Source organism: Engraulis encrasicolus, chromosome 6 (genome assembly GCF_034702125.1).
Source record: "Engraulis encrasicolus isolate BLACKSEA-1 chromosome 6, IST_EnEncr_1.0, whole genome shotgun sequence".
NCBI lineage: Eukaryota > Metazoa > Chordata > Actinopteri > Clupeiformes > Engraulidae > Engraulis > Engraulis encrasicolus.
Genome location: NC_085862.1, coordinates 33,130,869 through 33,143,368, shown reverse-complemented (window position 1 = coordinate 33,143,368; position 12,500 = coordinate 33,130,869). Strand labels below are relative to the sequence as shown.

General features: G+C 42.5%; 1 protein-coding gene across 1 annotated transcript in view; it reads left to right on the top strand.

Annotated features, from left to right (window-relative positions):
- scfd2 (sec1 family domain containing 2) overlaps positions 1–12,500 on the top strand; it is a 252,082-nt gene that overhangs the window by 233,613 nt on the left and 5,969 nt on the right. Inside the window, exon 8 of the mRNA XM_063201327.1 lies at positions 9,167–9,286. Within this exon, the coding sequence (XP_063057397.1) occupies positions 9,167–9,286 (120 nt within the window). The remainder of the gene's footprint in view (positions 1–9,166; positions 9,287–12,500) is intronic.

Sequence of the window (12,500 nt, the reverse complement as noted above, 5' to 3'; positions counted from 1 at the left end):
CACGCACGCACATGCACAGGCACGCTAACACATGCACAGGCACGCACACACAGGCACGTGCACACACACACGCACAGGCACACACACCCTTGGTATACATACTGCACATGGATACATACATACATGCATGTACTATATGCACAGAAAACGCACAACACGCACAAACACATGCACACATACACGCAAACACATACGAGTCATTCTACGTTTCGAGTGCGCTTTTGGCAAACGCAAAATGTCAATTATCAGTATTTTTTTTCAAATGAATGACCTAGATCTTTCCATAGTGTATACATTTAAGTTTCCAAACAAACAAATTGCCAAGCTTAATCTTAAATCATTTGTTATTTATTCTTATGAAAGCAAACATTTACTTGATTATTTTGTCAACAGTGTTATGGACACATACTATGTAATTTCAAATATATTTTAAAAATACTACACAGTTGAAACAACATACGTTTGAAAGTGCTCATGTCCCTTAACAATAATGTTGTCATTAATCTGTGCAACTGATATAGAAAATGTGATTATTGAGCTTCATAAGTAGGATTTTATGATTCACTGTGATACAGACTGACACTTTTTTCATTATAAATCCCTGTAACGTCTGATTTGAATTCAGTCACCCTCCTACACAAGACTTCCCTGTCCAGAGATAATCCCTAGTATCTGTTCATAGGATTTTTCCAACACATAAAGGATCAATAGCACAAAAACACTTTCAAAACTGTCAACCGTGTTACTCAACCGTGTTACTCAACTGTGTTACAGTCAACAGTGAAGGGGAACAAGTCGGCACTTTTTTTAAGAGAAAAAACAGAGCAGACAAACACATTTCCATAGAACACAAATTATTTTGTTTGTTTGTCTATCAATATGGAGATAAATTGGCAAAAACATACTCCTCATCAACTGTCATGGCTGATGCGTAACACAATTGACTGTGACACAGCTTGACATTTCAGACATTTTTAAGGATTTTTGCTAACTACAGACCTCAGAAGTTCCACCACAACACCTTAATCAATTCATGTATTTGTATGCTTTATCTGTATTTTTCTACATGTGATTTCTAATTCAGGTTCTTATGAATATGTTGATAACACATTTGACAGACAATTTTCCCGCTATGATAACTGTGAATCAACATTTGCAATCGTCTTGGGTAAAACAAGTTTCTTTACATGCTAATATGAAGACTGAATCTGACATTTGGAAAACAGGACGGCATGAAAACGCCCAAAACCAGTATTAAATGTTCATTCTTGCTGAGGGAAATATTGTTATGGCTGTTTGTATTATATGACAGATAAATGTGTGTAGATGTTCAAAACCTCATTGGTCGCAGTTAATAGTTAATGGAATTGGCAAATAAAGTCCATGGACCTAAAAGCGCACTGGAAATGTAGAATCACTCATACACACACACACACACACACACACACACACACACACACACACACACACAAACAGACACGCATACACAAGCAGGCTCAGAAGCTCAGAAACACTCTTCAGCCAAGCACAGAGACCACAGAGACAAAGCATTCACACACACACACACACACACACACACACACACACACACACACACACACACACACACACACACACACACACACACACACACACACATAGACACAAAGCATTTACACACACACACACACACACACACACACACACACACACACACACACAAAATCATATTTTCTCACATTTCTCACGTTGGCACATGCCACTTCTCACTCTGCCCATCTGTCCCCTACGCAAAAGCTTGCATGCACGCACGCACGCACGCACGCACACACTCACACATACACACACACATACACACACACACAGACTCCCAGACTCCCAGAATGCGTGAAGCACATGTTTCTCCATGCCTAGATCCGAACACGTGGCTGTCCATTCGTAGGACAAGATCCCACCCTTGCCACACACACACACACACACACACACACACGATGCACGATGATTGCCTGTTTAGAATTCGCTGCGGGCACTGCCTCCCTGGCCAATCATATGCTTCGCCATTACTTCTGGCCAGACGGCCCATTCAACTCCCCTGCGAACCACCAGGACCCTGTTGATGCTCATCTCTTATCATTGCTCCTTCGCTTTCTTCACTTTCTTCGCTCTCTGTGTGTCTGTGCGTGTCTCTCTCTCTGTGTCTCTCTCTCTCTCCGTCTCTCTTTTCTCTCTCTCTCTATTTGTCTCTTTTTCTGTCTTTATCTAGTTTCTAGTTTCCACATTCTATTGTTGTTTCAGTGTGTCTTCTTTTCTGTGTATCTTTTTGTCGCTTTGTCTCTCTACGTATCCTCCATCCTCCCTCATCGTTCCTGTTTTTCTCTTATTGTCTTGGTCTCTCTCTCTCTCTTTGCCGTACGCGTGTGAGGCGTGTGTGTGTTTTAGCATGTGCTTTTGCATGTGAGGGGGAAGATGTGAATACGCAGCTGAGTCAACAGGTGTGTGCACATGTACGCGTGTGTGTGCATGTGGTGCGTCTCGCCACGCCCACTATGCATGTGCTGTATAGTGACGGCACGTAAACACACACACACACATACACACACACACACACACACACACTAGGGGTGTAAATCGCAGCATTCATGGCGATTCAAAGCCATATCGATTTCTGAAGCCAATGATTAAATTATTTTCGATACTGAAGAATGTCACACGATTCAATTCAATTTGATTCGATTCAGTGATGTGTTATGTGAAAAAATGTGAAATAAATGAAGGAAAGCTATAATATGTTCAATCATTTTATTAGAGAAACATTGTTATTATTACGGTCAGTATTATCATTACAACCTAAAATCGATTATTATTTACACCGCTAAAACACACACACACACACACACACACACACACACACACACACACACACACACACACACACACACACACACACACACACACACACACACACACACACACACACACACACTGACACCTACTGAATAGTGAGTCATAGCAGCTGTTTTGTATGTTTGGGGGGTGGAGCCATTTTGCTGTGTTTCCATACAGGTGCACACGACTGACTGCATGTGATAGTCCACATGCGTATTCATGCTGCTCATCCCCATATTCACATGCAGACACTACACTTTTACTACAGGCACACACACACACACGTGCACATAGTGTGACACTGGCTACGTTTACATGATGCTTTTAATTCCGAATTAATAACTCTGAATGAAATAGTTCCGCCGAGTTTACTTTGATCTTTCCTTTAATTACGAATTAAGAGGTGTTTACATGGCATTTTCAAAGCGGAATTAAGATTTATTCAGAATTAAAGTCAGTTAATTCAGAATTAAATGTCTCATGTACACAAAGCTTAATTGTTTAATTTCCATTGCAGAATGTACTGTGTTCTTCTGTATCATACTAGTAGTGCTGTACTAGTACTGTGTACTGCTAACACACACATACGCACACACGCACGCATGCACGCACGCACACACACACACACACACACACACACACACACACACACACACACACACACACACCGACACACCTGCATGCAGGCTGATTTCAGATAATTTACCGTTGTAATCCTACCTTGAGCCGACCAATTAACAGCTTTGCCAAAGTGCCACTAGTCAGGGAGACCGTGAATGGGCATGCAGCCCAATTAACTCTTCAGTGGCAAAAACACAGGAACCAGTCTGAACAGCTGAGGAGCCATTTGTTGTTTTTGTTTGTTTGTTTGTTTGATTGTTTGCTTGTTTTATAGAAGAAGAAAAACAGATACAGTATATACATAGCCAAAACAAAGGAACTTAGTCAAAACAAATGAACACTAACTAAGGTCCTTATCCCATTCGCTTATAATTGACAAGTCTTGCCTTTTATTGCTGCCCTTCCCTCAGTGTGAGAGAAATGAATGGGGTGAAATGGGAGACTGGGTTGTCCCAATTTCCTTTCAGGCAGGGTGTCTTGGCCACGAACGGCTTTTCACTGATTGCCTCAGTGTGATGAAAGTGCTTTGGCCTACATCTCCTCAGCAGGCAGATTTTTCTTCTTTTTTCTTGTTTTCTCTGTCTTTCTTTCTGACACTTTGAGTCACACAGAAGAACTGATGGTAAATGGCTTGCTGCGCTATTCGTCACCTGGGAAGCCGGGGGGTCACCACTGTCACATGCAAGTGCTCAGGGCCCCGTGCCCTGCCCTACAACAGGGGTGCCTGACCCAACAACAGGCCCCCACAACACGCCACCACAGCAGAGAACAAGGGACGACATGGAGAGTGTGTTTCACTGGCGGCTGGCAGACAGCTGGACACCACTGTTTTGTTGGCGGTTTGTTGCTAAAGTCCACTATGGTGGTGCTAGACCCGTATCTGGGTAACACGCACACACATACTCATATGCACGTGCACACACGCACACACACACACATGCTTATACACTTCACTACACAAGTGAGGGAGGAAACACATGTCCAAATCAAAATGTCAAGTGTTTTGAAGAGTGAGAGAGAGGGGTATTAAGAAGGGTTTAAAGTACAAACTCTATTAGCTGAGGCGGAAACAAATAGCAATGACTTATTCATCATTTTATAGCTTAATTGTTGGCGCCTGGTGCAGTTTCTTCAAAAATGCCATGCCAATTTTCTTGGAGCAATTTCTTCTGCTTAATATACACCCATTTCATCACACGCCACCAGTATGAGGTTGTATGCCAGTATCAGATTGCAGAGTCACCACAGTGTATCTTAGAGGCAATGATCCAAAACTCAACAGCAGCACACAGCGTGTTTGGTCCTCAATCAGCCCTGAAGTAGTCTGGCTGTCTCACCCACTTCCCTAATTTGGGAGTTAGTCTGGCACAGACACCATAGACGCAAAGTTGTCAGAAGCAGTGTTAACGACCGTCTACAAAATGCTTTTGTGTATTACTGGACTAAAGTTGCAACCAATGAGACCACTGATTGTAATCACATAGGCATTTTCTTTGTTATTTGACGTGCACGGAGGTGTATGAAGTAGAAGCAGAAGTACTCTTACTGATGTACTCAAAGCACAGAGTCCCTGTGCACAGCCAGGGTCCAGGTGCTGGCGATGTCCAGTCAAAGTTATCCAAGGCAAAGGGCGGGGGTAAATCACCACACACTGGTCTTCTTTGCTGAAATTTTATTAGGGGAACAACACGTTTTGCTATCGCTTCATCATGTTCACCCTGACATTCACATGTTGCTGATGTACATACAACATTAGTACATGATTTTACATAGTTTATACACCAGTTATTCCACTGTACCTAATCAGGCTGATACACTGCAAAAGTACTTCTTTTACTTTGTACAGCCCTGCCTCGTGCAAAGGAATAGCCAAAGGCAGTAGTGGACTGGACTGAATTAGGAGCTGTTTCCACGTAGCAGGATATTTTTAAATGTGGATATTTTTTCTCCTATTTACATTGGTTTTGGCCTTCTGTTTCCACATAAGCAGATTTTGAAAACCCACATATCAAATAGCAGGCTTTAAAAATATCCCATCTAGGGGGGTAAAATACATCTGTCACAATGGTGTTTTTATTTTTATCCCCATGTTGCGCTTCCACCTAAACTGGATAAAAAAAATATCCACATTTAAAAATAGCAGGCTACGTGGAAACAGCATCTTAATCTGTGAAACGATATTCTCTGCTGCTGTCATAGGCAGCATGGACGAGTCCAGGCTAGAGGGACTTATATAACACCTCTGCTCACAGGCCTACAACAGACACGAATGATGAGGGCGAGACGGTTCATGAGCAATTTCTTCCAGAATCAATATATGATGTAAGGTTTTAAGGGTCTGCTTTTTCTGAGCTTCCTTGCCACTGTAGGAGACTGGAATGGGTTCAGAATGAAAGAAGTACAATGGGGAAATGTAAAAGTCACGCCCGTTTAGGAGACCATAATTGATCCCACTTTGTTCAGAGGGTGAGAAACACTGGACTGTAGTAGAGTTAAAGTCCTGCTTCGGTTTTCATTCTGCCTGTGCTCTCAACAGCGGTTATTAGCTTATCAAGCTGGCTGAAGGGATGTGGTAATCAGGATCAGCTGGTTCATTGAATTGGCTGAAGAAAAAATGTGGCAGGGTTTTCACTTTAATTTACTTTTTATTTCTGCACCCGGTGTTTTCCACCTCGGACTTCCTTGCCTACACGCCGTTGCTGCTGAAGTCCATCACAAGTCAATGACTCATGAATCACGAATGACTCATTTTTAAAACAAGTTATTGTATGCTAATGTACACGAGACATGAAGATGTTGAGTAGTGTACATTTTTAACTGTTCAACAAATATAAGTAATGTATACAACCTTCCTTGCCACGCACAAAATGTTCTGAGCAATATCAATATAATGTGCATGACATACAGTACATACATGGTAAATAACGCACAGTGTCACACACCGCACACTGCAGGTATAGCAGATATGTGCAGACAGCAAATTTGCATTTATGCCCAAGACGGTGCAAGGGTGCTACCGTTCATCCAGTGGCAAAGGGGAGCAGGGCGTGGGGATGGTATCAGCAGATTTTCAATATGGTTGTCAAGATAAAACATACTACATGTCACCAATGCAACTAAGTGGGACCAATTCTGGTCTCCTAAATGGATTCGACTTTCCCATTGAACTCCATTCATGCTGAACTCCCGCCAGTCTCCTAAAGGGGCATGGCAGCCGTATGATACCAGCTTGGAACCTTATTGATTCCAAAAGAAACTACTTATGAACTGCCTCCTCCTTATCAATCATCTCTGATATAAGTGTCAGGGGGGAGGATGAGGGGTCTGCCATGCTCATATTACCTCACAAGCAGCAGAAGAGTTGGTAGAGCGCTACTAGTATCCCTCAAAACCAACTGGTGCTCTTAGAATGGCTTCAATGTTAAAAAAAACTGGAGGAAAAAAATCCTTGGTCCAGGCACTTCAGTTGATTAATGTGGTATAAAAAAACCAACTTTATTATATGCAGGGCTTTGAACCGGTTCAAGGAACGAAAACAAAAACCGGGAACTTTTTGTATTTTACAGGGAACAGAAACGAAACTGGAAACGTATTTTTTATGTTCTGGAACAGGAACACTTATTGAAAATAATGGTAACCGGTTAATACCGGTTTTATTTCGTTCCTCTAACTGGACAAAAAAGTAGCCAAATTATTTTCCTGCGCACGTTACCATGACGGCTGAAGTTCACTTTCTGTGTAACATCAGACATTTGCTGATTGAATGGAGAGAGAGCGGTGGATTACTAAGTCTCCACTCCACATACTAAATAAGAGAAACCATGCAAAAGGGAAGAGTTCCCATAGCATCGTTGTTAGACATATTGCAGAGAAGCGCGTTTACAGCGCACAAGAATGTTCTTCGTAATGGGCATCCATGGCCGCTTCAAATGCAGGTATGCTCGCAATGTCCGCCATAGCGCTCCCCGAGACTCAAGCCATCGTGGATCGCGCATTTTCATATTTGAGGTTTATTCTAAGCGGTTCGGGAACATCAATTTATTGGTGGAACTCATAACCGGAAACGTTATAATTCCGTTTCTGTTCGGAACCGACCAATTGGAAAAAAATATCGGTTCAAAGCTCTGATTTAATGGGCAAAAAACACCCTGATGAAGGCCGCCGCGCCAATACACATTGGTGTTTCTTAATGCATTATCCCATATAATAAAGTTTTTTGGGGTTTTTTACCACATTAATCAACTGAAGTCCGTGGACCAAGGATTTTTTTCCTCCTACCTCACAAGCATTTTGCACAGAACATTGAACCATTTCACTGGCAGAGCAATCTGTATGAAGAGGCTCCCAGTTTTTTGTATTTTGTGAGCGTGCCGGTTTTTCTCCGCCTTGGGCTACTCAAGTGTTAAGGTCTGAGCCCTGCACCAATCAAAAGACCGTCATCTAGTCTGGCCATGTCCTCGGACACAGTCTCAATCAAAACTATATGATTACAGAATACTTGAACATGCCACCATGCGTGTGTGTGTGTGTGTGTGTGTGTGTGTGTGTGTGTGTGTGTGTGTGTGTGTGTGTGTGTGTGTGTGTGTGTGTGTGTGTGTGTGTGTGTGTGTGTGTGTGTGTGTGTGTGTGTGTGTGTGTGTGTGTGTGTGTGTGTGTGTGTGTGTGTGCGCGCGTGTGCGTGTGTGCGTGCGTGTGCGCGCGTGCGTGCGTGCGTGTGTGAGTGCGTGTACGCGTGCGTGCGTGGATATGTGGAGGTCTGTGTGTGCCCTTTGCAATCACTAGTGCTTTCTTATACTCCCAGCATGCCTCTTGTGCTGCCACAGTTTCTTATGCTCGCCTGATTGCATATGAATGATCGCATGTAGCCTCTGAACAAAGCATCCGCTAAGTGTCATGTTATGTAATTCAATTCATTCTGAACCTGAATATGAATCTAATGAATATGTAGCTGTGTCGGTTGAGGCTGTGACTTGGCATTTCATCTAGCATCAGGCTCATTATTAGACGTATCAAAAATCCAATCCAAGTAAAATCCCTGCCACAGTCTCCTTCCAACACAGGTGACTTGACTGAGAAGCTGTTGACACGTACCCAGACAGAGCATGTGGATAAAAAAGCGCCATTGTAACAGGTGCATTTTAGCCCCCTAACAGAGTTATTCTTTAAAAGCGGAGTTTTTAAAAGGAGGCCGAAACCTATCTGTTTTTAAGAATATCCATATACAGTATGTGTGAACAGCATGTGCGTCTGATCTACCTGTCGTGGGGACTCAATATGATAAGCTATTGGATCAAGCTGATTGGATAGAGATTTTTGGATCAAATTTGTGGCAGGGTTTTTGCTTTCTGAACCCAGAATTGACATCTCTGCTTATTATGCCTCCACCCCGAAGGTGCCAAAGGTGTTTTGTTCTCTGGCCATATGTGAGTCCATGTGTCCATCTGTCCATTATGATTTTTTGTTTGCGCGGTAGCTTTTAAGCAGGTGGAGAGATTTTCACCAAATCCTATGTGCTAGCACTTTAAATTAGGTAAATGAACTGGTTCACTTTTGGACGCAAGATGGATGACTTTCAAGATGGTTAAAGTGGTATCGGAATTGATTCATTGGCAGGTTGTAGTTCCGCCATGTTTTCATTTTTACCCATGGTCCTCCTGTCTGTGCTCATTCTTCTCCTCAGGTGAACAGGCCTCACCCTAGTGATCACCCGCTGCTCTTCCTCTTCCTGGTGGGCGGAGTCACTCCATCTGAACTCCGCCTCATCCGTGACACAGTCTCCGCCCACAAAACAGCAACTCAGGTAAATACATAGCCTAGGAAGCTCTGGGTTCTCTCCCTGTAATTTGTCTGTCCATCCTTCTGTCTGTCTGTCTGTCTGTGTTGGTGTGTGCTGCATTGTTATGTATTCAGAGGGTGCTCTCATTTTCTCTCTTACATTTTCTTATGTAAGTGGTAATACCTGTTAATGTTGTGCTATAACATTCCATCCATGTTACAAAACAAACCATTGATCCTAAAACTAACCTTTGCCTAAACCTTATTGCAACATACTTTGTAAGTAGAGTTTATTCAAAGCCTGATATGTGCAATGTGTTTGTTGATCTACCATTCACTTTGAATGCCATGTCTTACTCTAGATAATATCTATTGACTTATGCGCTATCATTTGGGGGTTTACCTGGTTGAACAGTTAGACCATTTTTAGCCTTTGTTATCTTATGTGTTCAGTGTTTTTGTGTCCAATTGCACTGCCCACTAGCCTGGGATTTCCCATGCTGTCTTGCACGCTCATTCTAATTTGCCTGGAAACTATGGCCAAAGTCTTCGCATGAATGAACCTACTCACAGAAAGTGGAGGATGGGCAAGACATACTACAGAAGCTTGTAATTTGTTTAGAGATCTGTCATGGCGACACCTTGTGTGTGTGTGTGCGTGTGTGTGTGTGTCCGTGTGCGTATGCGTGCGTTCGTGTGTGCGCGTGCGTGTGTGCGCATGTGTGTGCGTGTGTGTCTCTGTCTGTCTGTCTGTCTGTCTGTCTCTAAGTGTGTGAATTGACAAAATGTTCCCATTTTAAAAAGACCATTTGTTTTGTCCCACTTTTTCTGGTGGCTGATAAACCTTTTGATCAATCTAAGACTGACAACAAAGGTTGAAGTTTGAAAAAATGCTTAGAGTTTAGTTTCTTGTTTCCGTTTCTTTAAAAATACAAACCAATGTTCAAAGCAGATGAGTCACAGCAAGACAGGCAAGGCCAAAGGCTCTGTGCTGACAGTCAGCCAGACCTCCTCCGGGTACCCTCCCAGTGTATAGTCACCTTTGACCTGTAGGGGCACGGACTCACCAAATTAAATACAAATGTAGACATTAAGAAAGAAATGGCAAAGTAAATAAATTAAGGGAATGGCTCCTAAAGTGTATGTGGCAGAAAGTGTGCCTGTCTATGTAGACATCTCTGTCGCTGTGTGCAGTCATTGGTCTATTACTGCTGCTACTGTATGTCCCTACATGAGACCTGCATCTGCTGGACTGTGGCCTTAGCTGTGAGGACGGTACTATGGTCTTTTCCTCTCTCTCACTCAATACACAACTTCCACGGCTGATGTGCATGTGACCTTAGTTGTAAGGAAATAACCATGGTCTTGTCCCCTCTTCATCACTCACTACATAAGATCTGCGTCTGATCTCGTGAGTCCTTAGTTGTGAAAGTGAAAGAAAAGTTGTGAGGTTGTGACAATGGTCTTTTCCCCTCTATGTCACTACCTTACTCAGTACATCTTTGTCTGTAGGACTGTGACCTTAGATGTGAGGAAATTACTATGGGGGTCATTTCACGTGAAATCAGACGCTTTGGGACCCGACCGATCCGGATTTCAATCATACTTGGTGTGCCTTTTTAGTAGCAAGGTAGCACCCCAGAACTGCATTGGTTTGAATCTGACACTAATATTAAGGGAGAAACAGACTAGGAAAGGTTCACATTTTAGGGTAGGACACTATACATTCAGCCTGGAATATATCAGTCAGTGTTAGTCACAAAAAGATGCCTGTGGTATTGTTTGAAAGCTCTTTTCTGGCTCTACATATTACACAATCAGCTTGGAATACAACAACTCTCAGAATATGAATTATGATAAATTGAAAAATTAAAAATTGAATATCTAAAAAAACTATATTTTAAAATGGCCAGTTCCTTGTCCAAACGTAGCCGGCAATGTCATTAGCAACACCTCAAATGCTGGTGTTCGGTTCTTTATTCATTTCAGAGAGAATTTGACTCACAAATATGGCATCATACAGACCACTTACTAATAATATGGTAATACCATAGTAGCATCACATGACAAAACAAAAACAAAACAAAAATGGTCAGTTTCCATGGTCCCAGGTTTCAGAAACTAAGGCAGATGTCCATTTATACACACCAAATGATGATATGTGAATGAACATTCCTTCTCTGTGTACCTGTGTCATCTTCCCTTTACCGTACTTTAAAGAGATAATCAATGGCTACACTCTCATTTTGTACTCTACCAGTGCATTTGAAGCAGCAGCTGTGTCTTTTGTAGATAATGTATAAGTACGTCCCGTTGCAGTTAGGTTCCACTACCAGAAGCACATCCTGATGATCCATGACAAGTCTATCTGGTCTGAAGGGAAAAGTGAAGGATGGAGATGGTCCATGAGGATGCAGGAAGTTCAGTTTCACCTCTCCAGTGCTCGGCATACATTCCTCAACACATGCTAGCCACCAGTTGCCATCATATACAGCTACAACATACCCTTTGATGCTTGAAAATGTAACACATTCCTTTACTGAGCTCACTCTTTCAACTCCTTCTCTGAATGTGGAAAATGGCCTAATGTCCATTGACAATGGGCAGACGCTGTGTAGTTTTTGAGTACCTGGAATAGTTCTTGCAGATTCAAACCTCTTCAACAGGTTCTCAGCTTCATGATGGTGCATCTCTCTCAAGAACATCCATTGCCAGTTTGCCACAACAGAGATCATGAAGCTGAGAACCTGTTGAAAAGGTTGGAATCTGCAAGAACTATTCCAGGTACTCAAAAACTACACAGCTTCTGCCCATTGTCAATGGACACAGTGGAAGTTAGGCCTTTTTCAGCATAAAGAGAAGGCAGAGTTGAAAGAGTGAGCTCAGTAAAGGAATGTGTTACATTTTCAAGCATCAAAGGGTATGTTGTAGCTGTATATGATGGCAACTGGTGGCTAGCATGTGTTGAGGAATGTATGCCGAGCACTGGAGAGGTGAAACTGAACTTCCTGCATCCTCATGGACCATCTCCATCCTTCACTTTTCGCTTCAGACCAGATAGACTTGTCATGGATCATCAGGATGTGCTTCTGGTAGTGGAACCTAACTGCAACGGGACGTACTTATACATTATCTACAAAAGACACAGCTGCTGCTTCAAATGCACTGGTTAGAGTTACAAAATGAGAGTGTAGCCATTGATTATCTCTTTAAAGTTATGGTAAAGGGAAGATGACACA